Source organism: Simochromis diagramma, unplaced genomic scaffold (assembly GCF_900408965.1).
Source record: "Simochromis diagramma unplaced genomic scaffold, fSimDia1.1 OVJJ01000338.1, whole genome shotgun sequence".
NCBI classification, from domain to species: domain Eukaryota; kingdom Metazoa; phylum Chordata; class Actinopteri; order Cichliformes; family Cichlidae; genus Simochromis; species Simochromis diagramma.
Genome location: NW_024387088.1, coordinates 1,038,104 through 1,065,993, shown reverse-complemented (window position 1 = coordinate 1,065,993; position 27,890 = coordinate 1,038,104). Strand labels below are relative to the sequence as shown.

General features: G+C 42.6%; 2 protein-coding genes and 2 non-coding genes across 4 annotated transcripts; all 4 read right to left on the bottom strand.

Moving 5' to 3' along the window:
- Window positions 1–595: 595 nt before the first annotated feature.
- On the bottom strand, window positions 596–7,976 carry rps4x (ribosomal protein S4 X-linked). The gene is made up of 7 exons (XM_040046108.1): window positions 7,943–7,976; window positions 7,306–7,383; window positions 5,668–5,848; window positions 3,137–3,234; window positions 2,573–2,744; window positions 2,323–2,480; window positions 596–755 (listed from the first exon to the last, which is right to left on the bottom strand). The coding sequence occupies exons 1-7, from the start codon at window positions 7,943–7,945 to the stop codon at window positions 654–656; spliced, it is 792 nt and encodes a 263-aa protein (XP_039902042.1). The 5' UTR covers window positions 7,946–7,976; the 3' UTR covers window positions 596–653.
- On the bottom strand, window positions 1,681–1,753 carry LOC120742724. Its single transcript, XR_005697938.1, has one exon. It is a non-coding gene; the product is annotated as a small nucleolar RNA SNORD61 (small nucleolar RNA).
- On the bottom strand, window positions 4,695–4,770 carry LOC120742723. The gene has a single exon (XR_005697937.1). It is a non-coding gene; the product is annotated as a small nucleolar RNA SNORD61 (small nucleolar RNA).
- Window positions 7,977–16,614: 8,638 nt separating the features above from the next.
- On the bottom strand, window positions 16,615–27,411 carry LOC120742690 (cbp/p300-interacting transactivator 1-like). Its single transcript, XM_040046120.1, has 2 exons — window positions 27,169–27,411; window positions 16,615–18,996 (listed from the first exon to the last, which is right to left on the bottom strand). The coding sequence occupies exon 2, from the start codon at window positions 18,975–18,977 to the stop codon at window positions 18,390–18,392; it is 588 nt and encodes a 195-aa protein (XP_039902054.1). The 5' UTR covers window positions 18,978–18,996; window positions 27,169–27,411; the 3' UTR covers window positions 16,615–18,389.
- Between the last annotated feature and the right edge of the window lie 479 nt (window positions 27,412–27,890).

Sequence of the window (27,890 nt, the reverse complement as noted above, 5' to 3'; positions counted from 1 at the left end):
GATCCCACATCTTTGCTCTTTCATGCCAGTTAATTGTTGTAATCATCACGCCCCCTCCCCTGTGGTTAATATTTCAGCCAAAAGAGCTTTCATAGTGAGTCAGTAACAAATGTTAGTGTTTAAACAGTTTAAACTACCCGTTAGATTTACACACTGTGGCCAGAAAACCCACAAATTTAGGATTAAACTCATATTAAACCTGCTTCCTTCTTCAGGATCCTGCAGGTTTAACAAACAAAATGTCACAGTATTCAATTTTTCAAGTAAAATTTAAAACACCCTGGTTTCTATTATGCTGTCATAGTCTTATTTACTTATCTGATTGTTTTCAGTGCATATTTATTGGTGATTTTAGTGACTGTTGTATATACTGTTGTTTTTGCATAACTTGCACTTTGGAGGTTCTTCAAAATGTGCCATATAAATAAAGTTTGATTTGAATCCAACTGCTGACTTTTTCTGGTTTGACCATTTTCACTCAAAAGCACCATTTAAGGAGTCATTTTTTAACCGTCTGAGACGCTTCGAGGTACTTTTAGGACATAAAGCATGAAACAGCACATTTCCAGTGTAATAAAACACAAGACCAATCTGATTGTTTTGTAAATAACAGTTTATTTGAAAACCAGGGATCAGGCTGCTTTTGGGCCAGTTTAGCTGCTGCTCTGTTTGGCGGCCAGCCTCTTGTCTCTCTCCTCGGCGATGGTCAGACGGATTCCCTTTCCTCTGGGCAGGGACACCCACGGCTTGTTGCCCTGCGATCAGACAGGAGATTAGAGCAGTTAGTGCAGGTCAGAAGATAAAATGCATCTGAACAGGAAAAATATAAAGCCGGACAAATAAATTTCAACTCAAAAAGTGAATACAGACATATTCAAGATGGCCACAGTTCCACAGATTTATTTAGAACAAACATCTCTTTAAGTGCTCAGTGTGAGAAAAACAGTCTGTAACAGTAAACAAAGATCCTCAATTGTGTTAACATTTATCTGCACGCCAACACTTCTACAAGGAGCTGTCACTGAGGTGAAGAAAAGAGCAGCTCCGAGGCCACCACATAAATGTCACGCAGCAAAGAGACGACTGTGCCGGCGACAGATCCGATCACACCGGCCGCCAAATAAATGTCAGGCAGCAGAGAGAAGCGTTTTATTAACCACGCTCCCACCGCAGGGCCAGGTCCTCGTAATCATTAATGTGCGATTCAGTGGGACAGAGAGGAGTTCATAAAGCTTTTCACACCGCTAGGCTCCTCGCTGTGAGCCAAAATCAGCAGGAACACAAATGCAGTGTGTGTGTTTGCTTCGTGGCACTTCACTCCCTCTTGCGGACTCTGGTTGCTGCCAGATCCAGTTTGCTTCAATGGCCCAGCTATTAAACATGATGGCTTTCAGTAGTGCGTTTCCTGGTATAAAGCACGCAAATTTATGACTTTTCCAACATTTTCCTGTCCTTGATTTTGATTTCAGACAAAGACTTTTTAACGACATGCAGGAACCCGAGTTATGCACCCCGTCTGCATTTTGTTTCCTCCCAGAGGACGTAATCAAACGCAGCGCACAGTGCTCAGCGTTAATGAGTCCAATATTAAACCGTCACTGCTGTTTGTTGCTGCACAGAGCCACAGTCATGTTCCCACGCTCAGTTCACTTAAGCTGAAGTTTCCAGTGTTTGGTGATGGAGCTCAGAACTTCTTAGAGGAATTGGTAGTTTATTTTCATCACTAATCAAAACCACAAATCGTCATCATTGCTCCAAAAATCACCCGACTCATGATATAAACTCAGCTTTAATTCTCCTGTCCAGAGTAACACATGATAGAAAACATCAACGGTCACCCAGAAGACCGTCTTTAAAGACATATTAATAGATTCTGATGGACTGCTTCTATTTTAATCTGCACAAATGTCTTTACGAGTTAATCGACTCAGCAAGAAGGTGAGAGTCAGAAGTAGCAAGTTAGGGAAACAGAAAAGAGGGTCAAGTCAGTTTGTTTACATGTAGTTAGTAGAAAAAAACTCAAACTACATCTTTCTAAAAGCTCTACTTTTAAATCTATGAATGAAAACCTTGTTTTACTTGAAAGGGGAAAAGATTTAATTATTAGAGAACCCTCCTGGTCATTGTAAAATTAAACACTGCTGTGCTTTTACTTGACAGTCAGCTGTTGACTATGATACTGACTGATACACCGTTAGGATACTTCAAAATACTCTGCATAATAGTAGCACTTTGAGGACATTTCTTCTCACTGGACCTAAAATTTTACATCCCCCTGGTCTGGATGCTGTGTGCTGCAGACAGCGGTGGCGTATTTCTCACCTTGCCAATGACAAAGATGTTGGAGAGCCTGGTAGCAAAGCTGTTGCCTGTGCTGTCCTTGACGTGCACCACGTCGAAGGAGCCAGGGTGACGCTCCCTGTTGGTGATCACACCGATACGCCCCAAGTTAGCACCACCGGTCACCATGCACAGGTTACCTGGAAGAAGAGGAGGGTGAAGATCAGCGGTCAGAGATGTTCTTCATTAACAGGAAAACAAGCCTGCAGGTTGTGCAGAGAGCTGAACGTACCAGTATCAAACTTGATGAAGTCTGTGATCTTGCTGCTCTCCAGGTCGATGCGGACTGTGTCGTTGACCTTGATGAGTGGGTCGGGGTAACGGATGGTGCGGGCGTCGTGGGTCACCAGGTGAGGGATTCCCTTGGTGCCAATGAGGATCTTCTTCACCTTGCACAGCTTGTACTGTAAGAGGAAGTGTTTTAGGAAATGCGGACAAACGTGTGACATTTCCTGTAAAAACTAAATCCCCAAACCTCATCATGCGACCAGCACGACTGACTGAAACACTGAGAATTTGGTGATAGCGCCACCGGTTTGAATCCAGCTTATGAACACCAAACTCTGGCATAAACAGACTTGTGATTTTTTTTTTTTAACCTTACAGTAACTGAGTGAGGTAACTATGCGTTTGATTTGTTGGTACAAAAAGAGAGAAAAAAAACATAACTGACAATAGAAACTCAAAGATTAAACAGTGTGGGTATGACAAACACAAAAGTGCAGATAAAAAGAGCACTATAGTAACAAATGACCTGCCTGTACTTTGAGGGTTGAGAATGAATTAAAGCTCTCACCTTGGCCTCCTCGGCGGTGATGCGGTGGACGGTGAAGCGTCCCTTCACGTCGTAGATCAGACGGAAGTGCTCGCCGGTCTTCTCGATGCTGATCACATCTGAGTACACAAACAGAGCAGGCGTCAGTTAAATGAATCCTGTGGTGTTTCCAACCAACAGCTCATCATCAAACTTTGTTAAAAAGCAGAAAACTTGGACTCTACTTTCAAACATTTAAGAGCTGATGTTTGGATGGTATTTAGCACCAAATTAAGGCCTCTGATGCTGAAGTTGGCAATTAAACACAGAATGAATGTCAGGATCAACTTCTTCAGGTATTTAAAATCCGGCATCTATTTTAGGGCACACTTGACTTTTTAAATTTTTTTTTATTTTCTTTATAAATCTGGCCCCTGTAATGGACTACCACTACCAGAAGGGGGCAGTAATGTACACAAAGCGTTTGCCAGCCAGCCAAAAACAAGCCCAGAGCAGAGAGCGCCAATAAAGAAATGCTGTGAGAGTAAGATGTGAAAAGGCAAAGGTGATGACTGCTCAGTGTGGAAATGGTAAATGGCCTGTATTTGTATAGCGCTTTACTAGTCCCTAAGGACCCCAAAGCGCTTTACACATCCAGTCATCCATTCACACACTGGTGATGGCAGCTACATTGTAGCCACAGCCACCCTGGGGCGCACTGACAGAGGCGAGGCTGCCGGACACTGGCGCCACCGGGCCCTCTGACCACCACCAGTAGGCAACGGGTGAAGTGTCTTGCCCAAGGACACAATGACCTTGTAACAACGACCTTCGAGCCCCAAGCCGGGGCTCGAACTGGCAACCTTCTGATTACAAGGAAAACTCCCAACTCTTGAGCCCAGTCGCCCTAAGACTAAGAAAGACTAAGGTCCACTCAGATCAAAGCTAAAACTGGTCTTCAGAGCGCTGTTCGGTGATGGGGACATCCTCAGAAGAATATGCAACAGGTTTTAATGAACGTTTTTGCTTTAAATGACACAGAAGTCAAAAAGGTAACCCAACAGCAACACCTAAAAACAAGCTCATTCAAACTGACCTATAAGGTACCGTGTACATATCCAATGACACAAAACACCAGAGTCATCAACATCAGCTGCAGTGACCGAGTGTTTAGCGTGCATGTACAGTATATAAATAGGCCACGAACATCCTGCAGCGGAGGCTTCCCTTGGATTTGGAAATTAAAAAGCCACACCTCCACGTGAGGCTGTTGGCGGGTGTTGAGGTGGAGAGAGAACTGATGGCGGCGCGACTGTCACCGCTGTCCAAACGCCTGCTCTGAATTACTGGCTTGGCTGCCGTCACTGACAAGCAAAGAGACAAAGCCGGCGTTCTGAGATTTACTTCCCTGGAATAGTTACTGAAGCAGTAACTCAGGTTATTTTGGAAACTTGCTTTTCCCAGTCTCTCCACATTTCTGATAAAGCTACAGCTGTGAGTACATGCTGCTCGTTGTTCCCACGGACTCTAATATCAACACAGTCCTGTAAGTATTTACACTGGAGGCTCAGGCACACACTTAACGTTACAAGTCTTCTTGGAGCTCAGAACTTCTTAGAGGAATTGGTTGTGTAATTTCAGCTCATTGCTGATCAAACCAACAAATTCATCACTGCTCCTTCTGCCCTAAACATCCAAAGACTATTTACAGAGCCACTCATTCTGAGAATCTGTCAGCAGCAAAGTTATCACAGTCAACTAAAACTAGATGTGAAAAAACTAAAAAAAGAACTACTTAAACTTTAAGACTGAAACTTTGAATCCTAAAAGAAAAAACTATAGGGGAAGCTAACACTGAAGCTAATCTAAAACTAAACCAATTACAAAACACTCAACAGCCCTGGTCAGCAGGAGAGCCAATGTAACATCACACACAGTTTACAAACTGGGATCTCACGTGATTTAAGAATAAATTCAAAGTGGGGAAACTTTAAACACATTTTTAATATTCAGGCTTTTCTGAACGAGCAGTAAGTGTAACTGGAGATTTCAGCTCTTGAACAGGTAGTCATCTCACTACAGGCAGCATTTGATGTTTTATTGGCAGACAAATTTGACGTCATTACTTTGATTTGTGGTATTCCCACCTGTGTAGCACACACTCAGGAGTGTGTTTGGTCTAAAATTACCCTCTGCTTTGGAGAATTTTTAGTTTTATAATTTTTTCTCTCCATACAAATACACAGCCTTAACTTAGACAGTAAAATTACAAAGCTGCTGCTTTTAATTTCCTCCAGGATCTAATTTAATTTCTGGAGCTGAATATTTGGTTGTCATTTTATATTTAATAAGCGGTGCATTAAAACAGCAACTACATTAACATTTTTTTCTGGCTTATCTCTCTCTCTCTCTCTCTCTCTCACACACACACACACACACACACACACACTTAAGTCAATTCACCGGAAAAATGAGATGATTGATGATGGAGCTCATTTTTCATAATTTAATGAAGTTGGAACATTTTGAAGCCTTCAGCTGATCTGAGCTGTGGAGAAGTCTCTAAAACTCACCCATGAATCCAGCAGGGTAGGTGACATCAGTGCGGACCTTGCCGTCGATCCTGATGAACCTCTGCATGCAGATCTTCTTCACCTCGTCCCCTGTCAGGGCGTACTTGAGGCGGTTCCTCAGGAAGATGATGAGGGGCAGGCACTCCCTCAGCTTGTGGGGACCGGTGGAAGGACGAGGAGCCTGAGGAGGAGAAGGAAGCAGGCGTTATGGTCTGTAAACAAGAAGCTTTTTCATGATTTCTGTGCGTGCTCCACTTCATGATCATTAGTCAAGTATTCCCCACAAATACAATCAACTTTGTAGCAGATTCACATGTCCGCTTTATGCACTTGTATTCAAAGTTCATGCACTCGTGTTTTTGACCCTGGCCGCCCAGTTCACTCTCCTTCCTTCCAAGACTCCACAGTCTTGGACCACAATACTGCTTCTCGATCTGCACAGGAGCTCCAGTATGAGCTGAAGGTCACCAGGACCCAGCATTGTTCTTGTGCCACTACGCCAAGCATGCCACAGGCTGCAGTGCAGAAGCAGGAGTACCAGCTACAGTCCAACATCGTAGAGCAAGAGGTCAAGCCCAGCATGAAAGACTCACTGAACACAGCTCAGCTTTTAAGCAGCTAGGAAATCCCTTCGTTGTTTCAGCTCAGTAAAACGCAATATGACCAAAAAACATTTTTGGTATAATAAAGTAAAAACATGATAGTTCTGTGGACTTTTGTCACCCAAGCACATAACACCTGTGTGGAGGGCATATCCAATTACTATTATTTGATCATTCACAGCACTCACATAAATACACACATGTCAATCACAAACACACTGGGTAACCTGACAATGTTAACAGATCATCTTACATGATTCAAAATATGTAAACACCAATTCCAGCAGAATAAACATTATCGTCTACAAAAACAAATTTAAAATGACAAAAGCGATACAGTCTCTATGCCGCCATCATTTCTCACCCAGTACCAGCAGATGAAATTTTTTACTGCAGTCACAGACCCACATTTCCACTTTAAGCAAGTGCTACACTTTCTCCATCCTTCAGAGCGTCCTGAGTGTGTACAACTGGGAGTGAATCACATAAGCAAGTATAATCTGTGTGTTATAATGAAATATTAGCCCTAGTTTGTCGATCTCATGTAACACCATTACTTGAGCTACATGGCATCACAGTCTATTTGTTCTTTTCTGCCACGATTTAAATAATTTCAAGCTACGGTATTCAGTCTGCTGCAAGAGTGAAAGAAAAGCAAGAAGACGGCTGATGTGACAGAAAAGGACGCTAGGGACAGGGCAGGTGACTTGCTGTGGCTAACCCTAAATGGAGCATGTTAGCATTACAGTCTGTTTCACAATAATTAACATCTTATTAATTAAAAACCCATAACCTGTCTTTTAAGTGTTGCTGTGATGCGTGACCATCTCAAATAATAACGGACTAAAACACATGCAGGATTAAAGGCGTACACTTCAATGTTTTTTAAACAGGCATATTCACCCTGCTCCAATCAAACTGCCTGTGATGTTACACTAGCTTTCATCCGACAGTGTTAACCACTGCGTTAATAAACACAATCCACGGTTTCACACTGAGATACAGAAGTGAACATCCACGGGTCTTCATTACTTACAAACACTCCGGTGAGCTTGTCCAGCATCCAGTGCTTCGGCGCTGCAACGCGCTTCAGGTGCTTCTTCGGTCCTCTGGCCTGCGGAATAGGCGACAAAGCCGGTTAGCAAAATGAAATACAACCGGCCTTGATTCTCCTAAGGAACGAACAAATACAGCGAGTTTATAGCAGAACCCAAACCACGTTGGGAAGGCCGGCGAGTGTGGGCCATGTTAGCATGCGGCGCTAACTGAACCCATGCTAGCACAGACTTCGGCCCAGCCGGGACACACACCGGAAACATTTGTGGCATATTTTGGGATTTAAATTGTATCTAGATTTAAAATAAATGCATAAAAATACTGCACAGCTCTGCTTCCTGGCAGTAATACTCTTCTGTTTCCTTTTTAAGCGGGCTAACAGCGATAGCCGCTACCGAACTAGCAAGCCGCGGCTGACAAACCCGCACAGAAGGATCAGGTCGTCTTAAAATATCAATTAAGAGCAAGAATCAACGCTTTCAGCTACAATTTAAACTTCCTCCGTTTAATAAGACGCTAGAAATTAAAGTAGGACACATAAAGGTTTCGTAGTATAAAACATAAAACTGATGTTTAGGGATTATTTCAGAGAGGAACACTGAGTGGAAACTGCTCACCATGTTGGAGTCTGCGGGGGAAAGGACCTCCAAGCTTCCGGTAATGCGTGTTAAGCCCTGCTACGGCACAGTGCGAGGGACACACCTACTGAAAGTCGCTGGGGTAATTAGAACAGGCTGCTAACGTTCTTTCTTGGCTTTTATTGCTTGTGTTGTAAACTTTTTAATATCCTAATAGTAGTACTAGTGACTACTACATCACAGCCATCTTTAAACGCTTATTTGAGCAGCCATTTTAAAATTACATTTAACTGATCACCAGGACATAATGTCATGCCAGTTTTTGTTTTGGGCTCCTGCAAACCTACCGGTTCCTTGGGTGTCCTGCCAGTCCCTGTGCCTACACCTGCTCTCAGGAGTACACTGGCCAGGCTTAAATATCAGCCACAGTCACCAGAGCCTGCTGTGTGCCCTGCACACCCACAGTTAGAGGCATCTCCACCAGAGGCCATGGCCATCTGGTCTTTTTCTACTAGGGGTCGTCCACTGTCTGGTCCTGTTCTGTCTTCACTAGAGGTTGCCTGCGTACAGCTGTCTTCGTACAGCTGTCTGTTCCTGCTCCAACCCCAGCCAGTGGTCTGTGCTCCGCCCGAGCCAGCACCTGCCAAGCCACATCCAGCCACGCCTTCCACACCTGGTCTGGCATCAATGGAGCCGCCCATGCCTGGTCTTGCACTGCTGGCTCCTGCTAAGTCTTCCACAGCTGGTCTGGTACTGCCGGTATCGCCAGCGCCTGCCACGCCTGGTCTGGCACTGCCGCCACCTGCCAACCCTCCCCTGCCCGGTTGAGCAATGCCAGTATTCCAAGCCTGCCACACCTGGTCTGGCACCGCCTGCCAGGCCTGGCACGCCTACACCAGCACCACCGGCACCTGCCTGGTCCGGCCCTGCCGGCACCTGCCAAGCTTCCCAAGGGTTTTTGTCCACCCGCCTGCCAAGCTGCTGGAGAAGTTCCATCACCTCCGTCAGTCCTTAGAGAGGTGCCACTGGCCACGTGGTCGGCCTCCAGAACTGCTCCTGCTTTGTTTGCTGGACTCACTGCTCCTAGTTTTTGTTTTGGACTCTGTAATCTCAAACTGACTCTGAGAAATTGCTTTATCTGTTCATAACAAACATGCTAGATTACTAAAGCTCAATCTGCAGGATTATCAAAACATGTAGCAGGGTAACGTAATCATAATGCAGGAGCCTTACAGGAAATTTGACCATATTACCCCAGCAGTGAAGACACTTCATTGACTCCCAGTTCAACACAGAACTCTTAGAACCCCTCTGTTAGTTCATAAAGCTCCTAGTGCCCCCAGCACACCTCTGACTATAACCCAGTCAGACCTCTTAGGTCATCAGGTTCAGATCCGTGAACTGTTCACAGAAGATCTAAGTCTGCTGAAGATGCTTTCAGCAGCTGTGGGCTGTGTCTACACTAAAAAACAGATGAAACCTTTTTCATTCTCACAAGCTTAAATTAATAACCCTGTGTGTCGGCGTTAGCTTGTCTTTTACTTCTTTGTAAAGTTTTGTTTTATTGATTTTGTTGTTTCGTGATGTGCATAGCTCTTTAAAAAAACTTTTTTTTCAAGTTTACGTGCTGTGAAGTGTGTTATAAAAACAAAACTGACCAGTCTGATAATGATGTCAGTATCTCCAGTTTTTCAAACCTAAAACAAAGAAAACTGTATTAAACTAAGCACAGGAGTCATTATTGCTCATAGACATCAACTCAGCAGAGGCTCTTCTGGGTTATCTGGATCATTCAGAAAAACAGAACAGATTTTTATCGTTTTATGAACAGTTTTTGCAGAATTTCACAAATAATTATCTCATTAACTCAGAAAACCAGAAAAAATACACTAATGGTTTAATGGTTTGCCAACTGTCCCAAAAAACAAAGTTTTAGAAGCCTTTAAACACCCTAACTTAAACCTATCAGTCTTCAAGCCCCCAGCTCTACATTAATAGAGTTTGGGTTATTCACAATGTGACGATGCCTGCCGTGACCAACAGGTCCAGGTCTGTGCACTGATTTCTCCCACAGAGTAATAACAGGACCATGTCTAAAACCTCCATCTCTGGGTGGTTCAGAGCACCCTAGTCAGGAAATCCCAGGTTTGCAGGCAGCTTGCAGTCTTGTTTATACTCACTGAGATAAAACTCCTCCTTGCTTAGTGTCTTCCTTTGCCAAATGCTTCCAACTAATGCAGATATGCCATCTCCCTTTGGAGGAACAGATCCCAAAGACAAACCTGGACTCTATTCACGCCCAATGCAAACACTCCCGTGTGCATATTGGCATATTTATTCTAGTGACTGACTTTCATTTCTTATGATCCTTCCTTTTATTCACAGGTGTATTTTTCAGGACAGGGGTTTCCAACAGGATCTCAAACCTACATGTCAATTAGAGCATTTAGAGAGATCTGCAACATGGCCTGCAGCCAGAAGGAGCGGGAATCCATCGAGTTCAGATCTTATACGGCAGGGGTGTCAAACTCAAATACACAGTGGGCCAAAATTCAAAACTGGAACAAAGTCGCGGGCTAACGTTAATATTTATTGAAATATATTTATTCCTCCAGATATAAGAATGAATCTTTTCTTATGGACTCAAACAAGTTTTGCTGAAAAACTGAATATGGAACAAGCAAAGATTAATACTAAACTATATATATATATATTAGCTGTATAATACCAGTAGGCCAGCTCTAATAGTAATTTGGTATGGCTTTGCGGGCCAAATGTAATTAGGCTGCGGGCCAAATTTGGCCCGCGGGCCAGAGTTTGACACCTATGTTATACGGTATAGCAGACGTCTGGGGAAGTAGTAGAAGCACTTTTTAAAAGAGTGGTATCGATTTCTGTAAGATTAAACACACTGAAGGTATAAAGTAAGGACACGTGTGTTTGATTGAAATCTCTAAAGGATTAGTAAAGGCTACAGTAAACGATACAGTACTGCTTAACGCAGATGGAGAGTGTAATAAAGTCCTTCATTTTTTCTTTTTACATTTAAAGTTTCTTTTAAGTAGTTGAAAAATGATGAAAAAAATCAGGTAGTTTGAATTTTTGTCTGCAGCAAATGGAAATGAAAAAGTCTTAGACAGGTTTAGTATTATTTCCTTTTTGATTTAAAATGTCAGCGTATGCACTTACCATCACAGACCAGCAGGTGGAAGCACTGGACTGCAACGTTACAGTCAGGGAGACGTTTAAGTTTTTACATTAGTTTCAGTGGAGCCTCACTTTATGTCCCAGTAATATATACATCAGATCAAAAGTGTTTGCGGATGTCTTTATTTCCCTCCCTCAAACTTCAGACCTGTCCCAAAAATTGAAATAATTTAAATTGTTTGCATAACCTCCTTGATATAAAATCAACTTTGTACAGCAATCAGTCAACATACATCTGGTTTTATAATTAGGAGGTAGGGATGAGCAGGAAGGAGTTAAACTAGTGCAGACCTGGCAGGAGAGCAGTGAACCTCCTAAAAAAGTGTCCTTTAAACAGAGTTATCCCTTATCTCTATCGTGTCAATGATTTTTACAGTCCTTGATGTGCTGGGACATTTTTTTCATGACCCTGGAGCCCAGAGGCAGCAGTCAAGCGTGTTACAGATCCTTCCTGTCACATGAAAATTGTGAGGCTGCTTGATTAGTTGTAGAGCGTTTTCAAATATCAGTGGTGCTTTAATAAGATGCCTTTTATAGAGGGTTTCTAAGCTGTAATGATGTTATTTGTTATTCTATTAATGCTAGTTTTAACAAGGGGTTGCCAGGTTTTGGAAAATCCTCCTTTGTTTTGTCGCTTTAAAATGTTTTTAGTTGTTTTAATGATTTGGGGGAGACCTCTGACATCATCAGTTAAGTCTTCCATCAATCAACAGAAGTGTAACAAACTGCACTTCCTTTACTGGAAGTCATAGATTTCCATTTTAAAATCCCAAACTTTACAGCATTTAAAAGCTTTTTTGGATAGTTTTTCCTCTTTATAACAGCTGTAGAGGGGTGATCTTTGGGTCACCACTTTGATTGACTGCTGTCCAGACCTACACAGCTGGAGGGTTTGGTACCTACTTCACTTGCACTAATTCTGAACCGGACCTCTTTGTTGAGCTTGTGTTATTGGTGCATTTCAGAGCATTTTTAATGGAATAACCTGCTACACTGCTACACACTATCCAAGAACTTTGTGCTTCAGTTTTTGTGAATGACAGTGACAGATTTTAACAGGTCAATTAGTTATCAGTAATTAGCAGATATGTGTGTTACACCTGTAAAGTTTATGAATGCCCTTCATAACCAAGCTTGCTGCCATTACCTGATAACTAATTTCTCTCTGCCGGTCTTATTTTTACCTAAGCCTCGACAGATGAATTCAGATGCAACTCTCCCAGGAATTTTCCAGGGATTTCCAGGCTTGAACCAGGGATCTTCCACTTGCTAGGTTTAGCCACTACTCGACTGTCTCATACAAATATGGTAAAGCTAGCCCTAAAGAACAAAAAAACAAGCAAACAAATTTTTGGGAGGGGTGGACAATTAATTTACCCACGCTGTCCCACAATTTGAGATACATGGGAAGCCGGGACCAATGTGGAAGATCTTAACAATAAGTTTGTATAAACGTACTGTATATACATTTAATAGCAGAACCAAATTCAGCTTATTGACGGGCCCTTCACAACAGTCCCGGTTTCTAATGTGGTCCCTTAGGAACATTTACTGCCCATCCCTGAATAATATGGCCCTATTAACCAACTGTGGAGCTCCAACAATGGCTGCAGACCCAGAAGAACCAGAACTGGGATCAAGATGGGTGATAGGAGCATGTGAGGCTGGCATGTACTGCAAAACAAACTAATCATACCCAACCAGTAGACTAAGATTCAAAACCTTCAAATGTAGCCTGGGCTGATGTACATGTCAGTCTGGCAGCCAACAGTGATAACTTTCTGTTGGAACAATAGAAGAGAATTAAATATGCTAAGATCAGCATATGCAAAGTTTGACAGCAGTCCACTTCTCTGATACTGTAAAACTACGTTAGACACAAAAAGTCACCACAACCACGACTTTTCTTAAACTTTTCCAGGCCTGCCCTGTAATTTTCTATCAGCCCTTTATCACAAAATTAATTTTAATGAAGTAAAGGGCAGAGTGATAGCATCAGCAAACTTATTAATCTTCCCCACAAAAGCTTATTAGTGAAACACAGCTTCACTTCATGTTTTTCTCCCAAAACTCCACGTTTCTCCTGCAGCGGCTCTACTCCCAACATTTTGAAAAACTCTCATGGAAACAAGCTCTTAATCGCCTAAAAGCCACAAGGTGGCTGACTGAGCACTCATCTGAACTCATATTCCACTTTAGAGAGAATTTCAGGTTGTTTTGTGAGTTTTGTGAAGAATAGTTTAGTTCAAAAGGTTAATTTGCAGTAGTTGAGGATCAAGAAAAAGAGGAAATGAAAGGCTCTGTACAAATCATCTCAATCATGAACTTTTTCAAGGGAGGAGAGAGGGGACCGTGTTCACAGAGCAAAAAAAAAGAAACAAAAAAAAAACATCCTCTCAACTGGGATTAAACTGGACTGCAAAACAACATACATACACAGACACACACAGATACACACAGACACACACACAGAGACAGTGTGAGGCAGATGGAACAAACCCTGGACTGTCTTCGATCTAAAGAATGTTATTCTGACCCACTTAGACGAAGAGACAGAGGAAGAGGAGAATCAGTGCGTCTGTCTGCTGGATTTGGAGGCGATGAGTAGCATCTTTATTTCTCTCGCCGCGTCAGTGAAGTGATTGTTAAGAAGGAAATACCCAGAAAATCCCTTTTTGAAGAGCGAATAAGGCCTCTGTCAAATTAGTCCTTCAACAGGTTCTCATTAATAGCTGGTGCTCGTGTTTCATTAAAGAAAGTCTGGGCTCATTGACTGAAACCGAGAGCCTTATTCACATCGAAAAGTGGCAATGTGCAGCGTGCTTGTGCGGGAAAGGGCGAAAGGACTGGATGAGTGTGTGCGTGTGTGAAGGCTCAGCTGCTGATAACTAAATAAATCAACAAGGATCTGCATGTTTCTTTTTCCTCCAGCAGCAGCTTTCATCTGGGCAGATTTCCAAACTTGCAGCTTGTTTTTGAACTCTAAAACCCTGTGCGGCCTGTATAACTGAACAAGCACCTGCTTCATGCCTGCTACTCGCCTTACCTTTGTTGTAATGCCATCCCTGCGCTTCTGTGTGTGTGATGGCTTTAGTTCCAAGCTTTTCTATGCCTGCAAGGATGCAAACACAGGCAGGCAGGTGTGTTGTTTTGTGTGGTCCAGGATGAAACCCACAATGCTCAGATGACAGACACACCAGGTCGAGGGTGAAAGGCCTTTGTTCCTCCCTTCTCAACTTACCACAAAAGATATACTGTAGGTCGGAGCCTCCATCCTGACACAACACAGCAAAGCCCCTATAGGTGGGTGAGGGATGGGTGAGGAGGGTCAGGTGTCAGCTTGAAGCCTTTTGAGTCAAAAGCATGTGACCATTTGTGAACTAACCCAGAAGCCACATCTGTCAGGATCACAAAGGTCCTATAGTTTAGTGATGTATGTACAGCATATCGATATTCTCTTTGCATTTGCACAAACACGTCCGTGTGAATGAATCACCTGTGATGCACATCAGGGCCGTAAGACCACTAACAACCCTCTGAGATGCAGCCCTAGCTCTGAACACCAATCCTAAAAAAGAACTTTTTCTGGAAAAAAAAATGGAAAACAGTTTGAAGCTTTAATCAACAACTTTTAAAAAGAACAAAAATTATATATACAGTACATGGAAGAAAGTATTGGGCAACATGTGTTAATCTTTAAATTTAGGTATTTTTAGTCACATTGCCACAGATGCAGGAAATCAGGCACCGAGCTTTTATATTCAAGAATGAATCTTTCCTATGAACTCACAGAATTCGAGTGGGATACTGTAATTGGATGCCACCGCTGCAACAAGACTGTTTGTGAAATTTCCTCCTTCCTAGATATTCCATCATCATCTGTGGCGGGATCAAAGTGGAAGCATTTCAGAACCACAGCAACTCAGCCACGACGTGGCAGACCAGGATTGTGTAAATGTCACCAATGCTCTGTTCTCAGTGTCTGCAGAGCTCCAGGGCTGGAGTTTCCATGGCTAAGCTGCTCCTGTAGGTGTAAAATGTAGGTGGCCCAGTATTTTGGCCCATATTGTGGGGTTAGCATCATCTGCCAAGGATTAGTTAGACCTCACAGAGTTAAAGACACTTAGGTTTTGCAGAAATGTGACTGCTAACCATGTGACATTAACTTCCATTTTGGTTGTGTGACAGTCATGATGATCATGTAGGATGAAGAGAATAAGGCCCCAGTCATAGTGCCCTGGACACCGGTCCATGACCATCTGGCAACAACCAGTTGTTCAGGAAAAGACTGCTGAAGTCCCAGACACAGGCCCACAGACTGGCCAGTGACCACCAATTTTCCCTAGTGACCAACGTGTTGCTGTGTATTCCCCAACTGGTTGGCCACTAGCATATTACTGCAGATGACCAAAGTTTGAATGGCAATAAATTTGTCTACTGTAGTTAAACTGGAAATACTGTGACGTGAACTGGAGATGGAGACTGTTTGCCTTCAAAGTAAAACTTGTGTCTTTTGTAACATGCTGGCTACAACTCTGAATACAACTTTTACTTTGGAGGCAAAGCCTCTCCATTCCTGGTTTGAATTAAATGTTTACAATTTGTACTGCCCCTGTTAGTTTGTGTGCATTTGCAGACAAACATGGAACAGGAAACCTTAGCAACGTGCTAGCAACCAAAGCAACGACTAGGACGTTTTTGGTCAACCACCTTCTGTGCAACTGATTTTATCCAGCGGCATCCAGGAACGACTGCCAACCAGTTGGGGAACATAGTTTCTCTACAAACCAGTGGTTGTATCATGCCCAGTGTCTAAATCTTGAGAAATCTGCACTTTAATATTCTCTGACGAGCAACTAGTGTTTTTTTTTTTTTTTTGCACTACTTGCCACAGCGCAACTTTTGGTATCGATACGAGACCAAGTAAATACAGGGTCAGTATTGCTGATACCATTAACCTATAAACCTCAGCTTATGTGCAGCAATGTGTCATGATTTATGAGATGAAACCTACATTTTTAAATTCTCATCATTTGAACCACTGCGATTTTTTTTTTTTTTTTTTTTTTTTTTACAAAAACAAACCTTTCAGCTTTTTATGCATTTTGAAACTTTTTTTTTGTTTGTTTTGAAAACCTAGAATGTAAATGTGCCCGTCTCTGAAGCACTTTGTGCCAACTATAAATAAAATAGGCATGAATTAATGCAAAAGGGTTCAGACATGCTTCAAAGAGTGCATTTGAGTATATTTTTCCATTTCCAGAAAAAAATAATTTAAAGCATTCATTGGTCTACATACTGAACTTGGATAAAAATAAAGTAGCTAGTACCCATCTGATACCAGTACCATATAATATTGACATTTGAATCAATCCGCCCACGTCTAATATTTGGTTTGGCTGAGAACCTGGCCAATCAAAGCTGATGTGACCATTTCATAGGTGGTCTTTAAAGAGACGGGAGTTCATTTAAGGCAGAACAACAAAAGAGGCGGCGCAGCAAAGTACCATCTGAGAACATTTATTTATTTTTTGAAAATTAAGGCGTATAAACACATTCTCAGATTAAAAAACAAAATAGTGGGTTTTGGCTTCTCAGAAATGTTTCAAACCTCAATATTATCCTCCATGTCACAAACCCTCACCCTGCTTTACACGCGATAATGCTTTTCAGCTGTTACAATGTCACATGATAGGCACACATGATTCTCATATATTCACATGTTAGATTTATGTTGTGAAACTTTTCATATAACTGGGAAGAGAAAAAAAAAAAACCAAACAAAAAAAACAAAACTGTTGCACATGTAAAATATAATTCCCTCAGAGCTTTCAACCGTATCACATGGCATAGACATGGATTTGACATGCTAAGTTGGTAGTAGTTTACAGTGTAATCCAACACTTTCAGGACTGCTTCGGGGTGAACAGTACAGTTCATTTTCAGGTCACAGCTAATAGCATCAGAGAGGTCAAGAGGTCATGAGGATTCATGCATGAATTTCAAACAAAAACAAAGATTTGTTTAATTCTTCATTTGCAATAAGAGATGAACAAAAGACCTCAATGAGACAGTGACAGAGGAGCTGTTTCTGTAACATGGACAGATCAAATGTGCAGCTTAGCTTGGTCTCATCCCTGCTTCACTACAATAGTCCAAATTGTAACTAAAATTGGACTAACACCAGCCTCCAGGCCTAATCACACTTCCTCATCAGGAACACGGAAGTGCAGCGACAACGGTCATGACATAAACGGACCGTTTTAAAGCGGGAGAGCAGGAAAAATAGGAATTTGACTTTGTTTGCTGCTCCGTGTAGCACAGGATCCCTGCCACTAGCTATCCCACCCTTCCTCATCAACTTTCAGGCCGAACAACAAAACACACCCATTCCACATTTCTGGATCTAACTCGCTGAGGTGACTTTAGGTTCGCTACAGAAGTGCTCCTTGTCTGCTTGTCTCCTGATGGGGGATCAGCCACCGTCTTAAATAACGTGTTGTATGACTACGGCTGTTTGAACGAAATTCAAACAAGAAAATAAAGAAGTGCACAGAGATAACCAAGTCTAAGACAATCATTTCCTTTGTGAAGCCGAGAGACAGGAGTTCCTTTCCCATGAGACCAGAGCTTAATATTGTGTATAAGAAAACAGGAAGCGTAGTGTTTGCCATCCTTTGCAATTCTCCCACAAAGTCGTGCCTCTCATTTTCCTTAATCGTCCACTTGATCAATTCAGGGCGGTACTAAGAAAAGAGGGGGGGATCGAGTCCAACAGGTGTACCTTACTCCTCTCTAAAGAGGGTGGCTCGGATGTCTTTGTCAGCCCTTCTCGTGTCAGTCAACTTGTTTTCATTAAGACCAAATGATGGAGCGATGGAGGAAACAGGATAGGAGCAGGAGTGAGTCTTAGACTCCTCGTTTCTGCTCATACTCTGCTGATGTTTCTGCTCTTTTACATGAAAGGGAAGTACAGTTCAGAGTGGGAGCACCTCTGGTTTCATCTCTGTGAAGAAAAGCAGCACTGATTCCTTTACAGAAACAAGAAAATCAAAAGCAAGCTTGTCTTTTCTTTTGTCTGCCCGTAGGAGGGTATGAAAGCAAAACAGAAACAGAGAGCGAGCCTCTAATCGCTTTTCTCCATCGGTCAGCGTCTCTTCTGCTTCCTCGTTTTATCAGCCAACAAAGGGAGGAAAGAAAAACCAAACATGGAGAGAAGTCCTCTCTCTCGTTGTCAATCAATTCCACTTTATCCATGTGCTTCCCCCACCCTCATAGGTCAGCATCCAGCTGGCACGTCCGACATGAAGTCGAACTCGTTCTGTCCCAGCCAGAGCTCGGGCAGCTCGTTGGCCCGGTCCAAACCTAGCTCCACCACCAGAGACATGAGGACCTCCTCGTCCACAGGGTCAAAGTCGATAATCCCACCAGCGCTGGAACTTTGGTTGGCCATGCCAATCCCGACACCCATCCCGCCTCCTCCAAGGCCTCCAGACGGTGCCAACAGCTGATTACCCGCTCCCAGCTGCGGGGGTCCAAAGCCTCTTTGAGGCCCTCCAGGCCCAGAGTGTCCGCCAGAGGCACTGGCAAGGTTTTGGTAGTGTGAGTTGAGCTTCTGCAGCTGCATGCTGGCAATGAGGTGCGGCCCCGTTTGCAGACAGAAGGGCTGCGGCTTGGAGAGAGGCGTCGAGGACAGGGCCGATCCACGAGAGGACGCGGGGCCGGTGGATGGGGAAAAGGGCACCACGGAGGTTTTGGAGGACGGGTAGTGGAGGAGGGAGTTGAGAGGAGAGGTGGAAGAGGAAGAGGAGGAGGAGAGGTCCTTCATTGCAGCGTGGGCGTGGCCAGGAAACAGCAGTGAGGTCATCACAGGGAAAACCCAGAACCTGCAGGAGGGGGGAAAGAAGGAAGAGAGAAGAGGAGGTGTTATGTAATGTCATCAAACTGGGACACGAGGAGGAAGAGATAAGATTGTTAGCTGAGCAGAGGCTCTGATAACCAGTTACATCATAGAGGGAAGATATCAATAATGATAAGACCTCAGTAAGATGGCTGAGACAATTCACGGTAAAACATAGAAAAAAAAAAATATGAAAAGATGTTCATGAAGAAGCTCTTTATTTGCTAGAAAACATTTAATTTACACTTTAAATTATTCAATTCTTTCATTTAACTTATGAAGTTACATGAAGCAGGTATAACCAGTGTTTAGATAACAAGCAGAAAGTCTGAAGGTTCTCAGTCATCCAGGTCATTGGAGTCTCTTAGAACTAAAGATGCTTCTCGGATGAGAGATGAAACGTCTTCAAGAAACTTAAGGAAGTCCAGATGCTTTAGACAACAAACAAAAACATGACTCCTCAACTTCACACACTGGACACACAAAACTATGAAAACTGTTTTCTGAAAACAGTTACAGCACATTAGCAATGCAACCTCGGAGAATATGTATAATACGTTAAACCTACGCACATGCTGCACATCATGCCTCAGTGGGACATTTAGAGCCAGAGTTGCTGCTGCTTTTAAGAGGCCCACTCCTTGGCTGTCTCTCTGTGTGATGGAGAGCAGCACGCAGGTGTCTATCGCTTCATTTTTAGCCCTTCCTCGCTCACATGCATCCGTCCTTCGCTCTTGTGTAAAAGCAATGCGTCATTACGGCAGCAACAATGGTAAGTTATTAAAGTAAAAGGCAGGAGCTCCTTTTTGTTTGCATTTGGCTGCTGGGTTACTCGCGTCACTACAAATTTTAGTGCAAGGCTCGAAGGGCTGTTGACGCCATGTATGCAGTGAGGCTCCAGGAGTAAATATCCCATTCATATCTTCCATCCTGCATCAGATAGACAACCTGTCCGGGGTGTACCCCGCCTCTCGCCCATTGGCAGCCGAGACAGGCTCCAGGCCCCCCGCATCCATGATAAGGATAAGCGGAAGAGAATGGATGGATCCATAGGGATTTGGAAATGGAGAATGTTCGCCTTCAGAGTAAAAGCTGTGTGCTCAGCACTGCAGTCAACATGTTTCAAATGGTGCAACTTTTAATGTGAGAAGGTGGAGAAGTTCAGCCTTCTCCACTTGTGCTGTTGCACTTTTTCACAGTTTCACTGCAGCTCGGAGAGTATCTGTGGTCCGTCACTTCCATTCTTATAACAACTGCAGCACCAACTAAAGCAACCAGTTGGGGAATACTGGTTTGTGGAATACATGGACCAGTCTGCAGGCCTGCACGACTAGGGCCTTAACACATTATACTAACTGGGATCAAACCCTCACAACTGCTAACAATCCTACTTTATCATCATGACTGTCACAGTTACACATTAAACGTCATGTGGGTAGTGGTCACGTGTCTGCAAAACCTTACTGTAAAGATTTTCTGAATAGAGAAAACGAATGGGGAAATGCCCTTCCTGAACTAATAATAGCACAGCTAACTTCTGTCTTGAAGAAATGGTTTGGGATGTAGAACCCAGGAAGAACCTACGGACAGCCCTTTCACACCTGTGGTGTTTAGTCAGTTGTCCTCCTTGGTGCGGCTCGTTTGTGCGGATGTGAACACAGTAATCACACTCTGGCACAAAGACCTCGATGCAGTTCCAAATGAAGTCAGCACGGTTCGTTTATTGAATTTGTCAATTTAATCCAATCTTAAATCAGACACAACTAAAAGGTGTACCTTGCAGGTTTAAGCTAAACACTTTGCATTCTGGGATGTGTCCCATAGATGTTTAGCACGAGTTAGCAACTAGCCATGAAAGGAAGGTTTATTCTCCAGGTTCTCCAATAGTCTCCAACATCTTCTTCTTGTATTTACCTCTGTTGCACCCACGCCAGACACATCTGGCCAATGAGACTGAACATTCTCACATAGTTTGTAATGATGCATTATGGGTCGTTTTGAGTTTGCTTGTAGCTTTTTCCTGTAGCTTGGTTTGACAGATCAACTGATCTGGACCCGAGTAAACAAACTACAGCTTTGTGATACACATCACATACAAAAGTAACTTTGGCGTATTTCCATAAATCTTGACTTAGTCCTTCACCTTTTGGTTTTCATTCATAAATGTCTTATATGGCTTTGAACACTGACAGACAAACAGCCGCTCTATTAGCCTTCCTTTGTGATGAGTTTTTAAAAGTAAAAGACTGTAGAAGTTCCAGATATCTAAAAACATTTCTTCTCACAATGAGAAATGGATTACTGGGGACATGAGTAACACATGTGACAAATGAGGAAAAGATCACAAACATCCTAAATGGTCAATTAAAAGCGTTTCCTGACAAACATGCGGCTGCTTCAGACCGCAACAACAAAGGCATTGTTGACCCAACAGGCGCGGTAAATCACTGAAGTCACATCTGTCTGGGGAACGCACCATGAGGTGAGGCATGTGTGTGTGTGTGTGAGACTGATTCTGTTAGCCTGATGCCTGCTTTTCCCTCTTGACCTATTGAGCAGCAAATTAACCATGAAAAAGCCTGCAAGGAGAAGGCCTGTGGGTACCTATGGGGTTAGTGAGTGTTTATAGGTGTGTGTGCACATGTGTGTGTGAGTGAGAGAGAGCCTTTGAGGATCTCAAAGAGTGATTGGCTCATGTGGGAGGATAAATACATATGGGCCCTGAGAAGAGGCCATATGTCCCTGTGAGTGTGTGTGTGTGCATGAGTGTGAGCAGCAAGAAAATGTTGCCGAGTTGTGTGGGTAGAGATAAAAAGGGTGAGTGAAATGCAACGTGTGTCTGCAGAGAGACTCCTAAAGGCTCATGTTGTCCCTCAGCTGGTTTATATTACACACAGTTCAAACTGCATGTGTGTCCGCATACACACAATCATGCGGCTATCCTTTGAGTAAGTTAATCGCCTAATGATATGTGCTGATACACACACACACAGCCCCTCCTCTCAGCACTGGCTCTTATTTAGCGAGAACATAATTGCTACAGGCAGGCATGCAGCTGCACTCAACTGATAGAGCGCTAACTCTATCACACACACACACCTGTCATTGACAGCTGTTTGGTATCTTTGTGTGTGTGCGTGCACGTGTGTTCATTATTCATTGACTGATTACTGTCAGGGCCAGACTGCACATGGTGTCTCTGCTCAACAGCTTTCCAGCACACGAGTCCAAAACACACACACACACACACACACACACACACACACACACACACACACACACACACACACACGTGTCTTGCAAAGCTTCTATAACACATACATTTTAAACTTTATATGGTAAAACCAGCCTTAATCACAATTTATGGCTTTGATATATTCAGATTAAATACAGCAACCAAAAAGTCCAAACAGCCTCCTCCTGCAGTTCCTCGAGTGGTCACTTGAGACTGCCTCTAAAAGTGAATCAATCTCCTTAGACTCCAGTGTTGAAGTGCTCCACTTTAGAGCATTAAAAAAAACAAACAAAACAACAACAAAATTTAGCAGTCTGTACCTGTGCTAGTACAACTACATGATCCTTGATGACAAAACAAAATGATGGTTGTACAGTAGCCACCTAATGCTACGTAAGCATTAGCGTTTAAAATGACATTTAATCAGTGAACAGTCTGGAGTGTTCTCTCCTCCAGGAGTACGGCTCAGACTAACTTGCATTCTTTTTAAAATCGCCAGCAGGGGGCGGTGCCTCTAGTTGCGACTTCAGGTTTACTTGCACATGCACAAAACTAGTGTGTGTGCTGCATGTAAGGATGTACTGTGTGAGTCTTTATTCAGTCCAAGTGACATCATTGAGAAGCAATATAGATTAAAACTTGCTTTTATACCACTGTTAACAACTGCAACAGCATCAATAATTACAATAATAGCACTACTACCACCATTATTAACTTTAACTACTAATACCCCCACCACTACTATTTATATCACCATCACCATGACTACCTGCTACTACTGATACCACAACCACTACTACTGCTACTCCTACTGCCAACAACTACCCTTTTCCCCCCCCATCATCATTACGAATAACCAAACCACCAACACCAAACATTATTATTATCGATCATAATGTTACAAAGAAGAAAATTATAAAGGCAAACCAATAAACAGAATAGCCCTATTTGCTCCTTTCTTTTATCAAATGCATCACTTTCTCCACGAGCTTCTCTATAAACACTTTGCTGATGATTTTATGGGCTCGATTGCTTCTTTCAGGTCATCTTGAATAAAACATGGAGGTAACTTTGCAATTTACAGTCATTATTAGAGTCAGAAAGGAGGATTATCCAGGGCTGAGGACCTGTCAGTCACTAGTTGTTAGCCAATAAGTGCCATTAGTTTCCTCACTCATCATGTACGGTTTTACAAAAGGACCTTATAAACCGGCGAACTGTGATGTCACGTCCTACGTCTATGATCAAAAACCAATGAAACAAGTCAAACCACCATTGCAGCACAAGTTGCTTCTCTGAGACACATAAGTCAGATATAATAAACCTCAGAAAATCACAAATTAAAACACATGGAAGAATCTTAACAGCAAACAGTGTTAGAAGCATTAAAGTCTTATTCTGAGGTAAAATCGGCAGATCTGTTCCATGCTTTTTAAATCAGATTTTACCAGTGATGCTTTCTGACTTTTTCTTTTACATTTTGGTAACCACAGAGATTGAAATGAATAAATTCAAACAACACTTCAAAAATAACTTCCCAGGTAAGCGCCTGGAGATTATGGCCACCGTGTAGAGAGACTTCTCCGGTGCCCATTAAGCTCCGACTACGTCTGGAGTGGCCATCCTTTCCTTTTGTTGCCAGAAAAGTTATCGTCTCGTTCCCCTCGATCAGCTTCAGTCTTAATTGACGTTGAAGGGGCTTAATCACATCTTAAACGTTGCTCCCCAAACAAGGAGCAGAGAACACACAAAAAAAAAAAAAAATTACAGATGCTGCCACATACCCAAACCCAACCCCAACATGTTTTATGCAGGCCGACTTCTGCTGACCTGATGTGCCAAATTGTTTGTTACATGGAGCCATCTGGGAAGTGCTCCATGGAAGCTGGCGCATATGAGATACTTTGTAGGTCATTGAATGAACCTCTGTGTACTGAGGACTGAACTGAACCAATCAGATGAATGAACAACACTTTGAAGAGAGCAACAACAAGGAAAAGTTAGCTAAAAAAAAAAAGAAAAAAAGAAAACAAACCAAAAGAAAAATCACAGCAGTCAGAGTTGTTATGATGATGGGAGCTATCCAGAAAAGCCACAATCAGGCTGTAAATGTGGTGTTAAATGCTATAACGTTACAATCGGAGTCTATGGGGATCGACTCATTTTTTGGAAGCAGGCTCAAGTGGCCACTAGAGGAAGTGCAGGGTTTTGTTTTTTTTTTGCTTCATTTTCTATTAATGAGTAAATAAAGTGAATGTGTTCTTCAACAACCTCCTTCAACATTGATTATCAAAGCTGCCTGCTGGATAACTTTTCAGTTTGCAGTCAGTTGTATTGAACTTGACACTCGTTCCTCACTACATTTTTTAAATCCAACATCCCAGAGCTCTGTTATTGTTTTTTTTTTTTCTTTTTAGATATTTTAAAAAAAAAGCTGGTTTCTGGTATCTGTTTGGGAAAATCTGTGTAGCTATTTAATTTCTGGGCTGAGCTTCTTTGGGTGTAAAACAGAAACTTCCTTCCTTAACGGCTTGTTTCAGTTTAAATCATCACAGACCTCGTGGTTTACACGTGCCACATATCAGAAATTGTGGGTATTTAAGCTGCCAGATGCAGTCAGAGATGAGAGGGGGAGGCATAAAAGCCAAATAAAAGATGAAGCTTCTTTGTTCTTGGTTTTAAAAGCAAAAATAAGGATTTTACATTGAGTTGGGAGACTTCTGCTAAAAGTGATGAATATGACTTGTTTGTCCTCTGCTAGTGCCTTCTGTTTCAGTCAGATGCGAGGATGAAGCGGGAGGGCCGGGGTTAGGAAGGATGCAGTGTGTGAAACGGCTGGACGAGGGCCAGTATTTTTTTTCCTGTTCACAGCTGACCGGGGCTCATTGTGTTCTCCCACAGCTTTTTATGAGATTGGTGAAATCAGCCCTGGCTTCTCGTTTCCCTGTAAATTCTTTCATTAGCAATCCAGGCTCCTGTGTTGGCTTGCAGAGTGGCTCCTGTTTGTTTTAATTAGAAGCAAGGAAAGTCTGCTCTCCCTCGAAACTGACAACAACACAGTTTTCAAGCACAAAAACATCAAGAAATTATGAGAACTGAGCATTCTGATATCTTTGCGTGGCACCTTTTGTTTTCCTGGAAAGTTGAATTTTAAATTAAATGAGCAAATCCTCTGAAAGGGGTCCATTTTTGGAAGCTTTTATTTTGAAATTGACTGTCCAGCAAGTAATCAATTTAAAAAATGAGCTTCCAGCGCTAGTTAAAGTTAGAGTTAGAGTTGGATGTCTCGAGACCGATCTTGGTCTTGACGGACTTTGGTCTTGGTCTTGTCTTGGTCTCGGATCCCTTGATCTTGTCTTGGTGTCTCTGTCTTGCTTTCTCAGATCAACATAGTGGTCGGGAGATTTGGAATCAACAGTATCCATGACACACAACGTAACGTTCGATAATGTGTCATGCGCAAGAGCATCAGCTCTAAGAGCTGTGCTTAGAGAGTGCTTTGTAGTGAATCAGAAGAGTCGACTCCCATTGAGCGAGAGCCGGCTCCTCACTTGATTTCCTTTCGCTGCTCAGCTCTCACACAGTAGCTCAGTTATGCTCCAATCCCTCCATATTGTGGCCAATCACATGCGAGGACAATATCATTATGTGAAAAACAGAGAGGGTGAAAGACGCAACAGTGAAGTGGAGTGTGCGTCTGTCCTCTCAGTGAGTGAGACAGCAGACAGCGGTGAGGAGGTCTGTGCGAGTGCATCACAAAAACACATAAATATGCCTGACACCTGTAAATGAAGCAGCAAAAAAAAAGTCTTTAAACTGCAGGTTTAAAGACTTTTTTGTCTCGGTCTCGACTTTGTCTTGGTCTTGACTCTGTCTGTCTTGGTTTCGTCTTGGTCTCGATACCCTCTGGTCTTGGTATTGTCTTAGTCTTGGTTTAGGTGGTCTTGACTACAAGTCTAGTTAAAGTACCAATAAAGTGACTAGTTGACTACATTTACTCCCCATAACCTTTACATAGGTCTTAATTTCTCATTTGCATCCTAACATATGTACATGTGCATTCATATTTATATAGATGTACATAATCTACATACTGTAAATACCATATACTCCATTTCTGTACCAGTATGTTTTCTCCATTATGGCAATAAGACAAATTTGACAATGAACATAATTTGGATTTTGATCCACTGTTTATCAGGAAGACTGTAAACACTTCCCACCATTTAAGTGATTTTTTCCAAGTTGGAATGACAGGATAAGCTTTTCCAAATAATTTCCTGCCACTGATTTAAACTGACAGCTAAAGTGGAGAGCAGGGGCAGAGCTGCAGTTGGGAAGCTTGCAACTTCATTAAAAGTACTCTGGTTCCACAGACCTGACACCCAGTTGATCTGAAGCTTTCCCTCCAAAAACAAAAAGTCAGGGAGTGTAAAGTGCACATGTGATCAGAATATTGCAGCAGTGCTGTGATGTATCACCAAACCACCAACTCACAAGGGTTTCAATTACACAATTAAGCCCTGAAGAGCAAAACTGAAACGTCTGTCTCCGTCTCACACACACCATATGGTGCCCTCTTCCCTCCGTCCCCAGCCTGACTGGTCACTCCTTTTAATTACCTTCACACTGAGGGTAGTTAATGAGAAGCCAATTAAAAAGACCAACTTAAAAAGGAGAGAGCAGCAGCTCGAAGTCGCCCAAGTTATCCATTAAAATAAATGTAAAAAAAACAAACAAAAAAACTTCACTGCACTTGTGCCTGAAAAGGCTCCAGCTGCGGGCAGAAACCGCTTGACCTCATTTTAAAAGTGTTAAACAAACACCGGAGAAGAGAGAAAGAAACTTTCCGCAGGATTTAGCGCACACTGACGGCTGCGGTCACAGCGCAAAACAGCGCACCGGAGTAGATGATGGACCCACCTGTGAGGAAAAGCCGCCGTCCCGTGCAGGCTGGAGAGCAAAAAGCAGACTTAAATGAAAGTGGGAGAGAAAAGTAGACTTAAAGAGCAGAGTCCGTACAGTCCGTAGCGCTGGGAATAAAAGCCGGTTGGTACCGATTTCAGAGAGAAGCTGAGAGCTGCTCAGGTCCGCTGATACGCGCACAGAGACGTCGGAGGGTTTGTCCGCTCCTCAGCGAGCGCGCTGCTGAATAAAAAGCATTTTGTGCTTCTCTTCTCACCGACCAGCCCCGGTGTGTGTGTGTGTGTGTGTGATATCTGCAAACCACGGACTGGATTCATACTGGATCCGGATCATGGAGCCGCTGAAGAGGCTTTAAATCTCAGTATAACTACGGGTCACATCACAGGGGCCATATGTTAGTCACACACTGACCGAGATTATTAGCTACTTTATACAGGAATATTACTATTTCTTTATTTATTATGTCAACATATAAGTATTTCTTCCTTTAATATTTTTATAAACATATATTTATGATATATATAATTTCTTTTATAGTATTTTAAAAATCTATTATTAAAATCTGAGGCCCTGTTAATGTTCCTGTAATTCTTCCAATATCTATAACAGTTTAAATCTAAATATTCTGAGATGATGTTAATTTCATGCAAACTACAGTGCACAGATTAATGGTTTTTCTGCATATGTGTCTCACTGAGATATGTTTCTGATCACCAGAG

Excerpts from the sequence above, each read along its gene's own strand:
- rps4x (XM_040046108.1), bottom strand. Across the intron at positions 5,849-7,305 it reads ACAAGCTCACCGGAGTGTTT|GCTCCTCGTCCTTCCACCGG; the intron begins GTAAGTAATGAA and ends TCTCCTCCTCAG. Across the intron at positions 756-2,322 it reads ACATCTTTGTCATTGGCAAG|GGCAACAAGCCGTGGGTGTC; the intron begins GTGAGAAATACG and ends GTCTGATCGCAG.
- LOC120742690 (XM_040046120.1), bottom strand. The coding sequence starts at position 18,977 with ATGACCTCACTGCTGTTTCCTGGCCACGCCCACGCTGCAATGAAGGAC.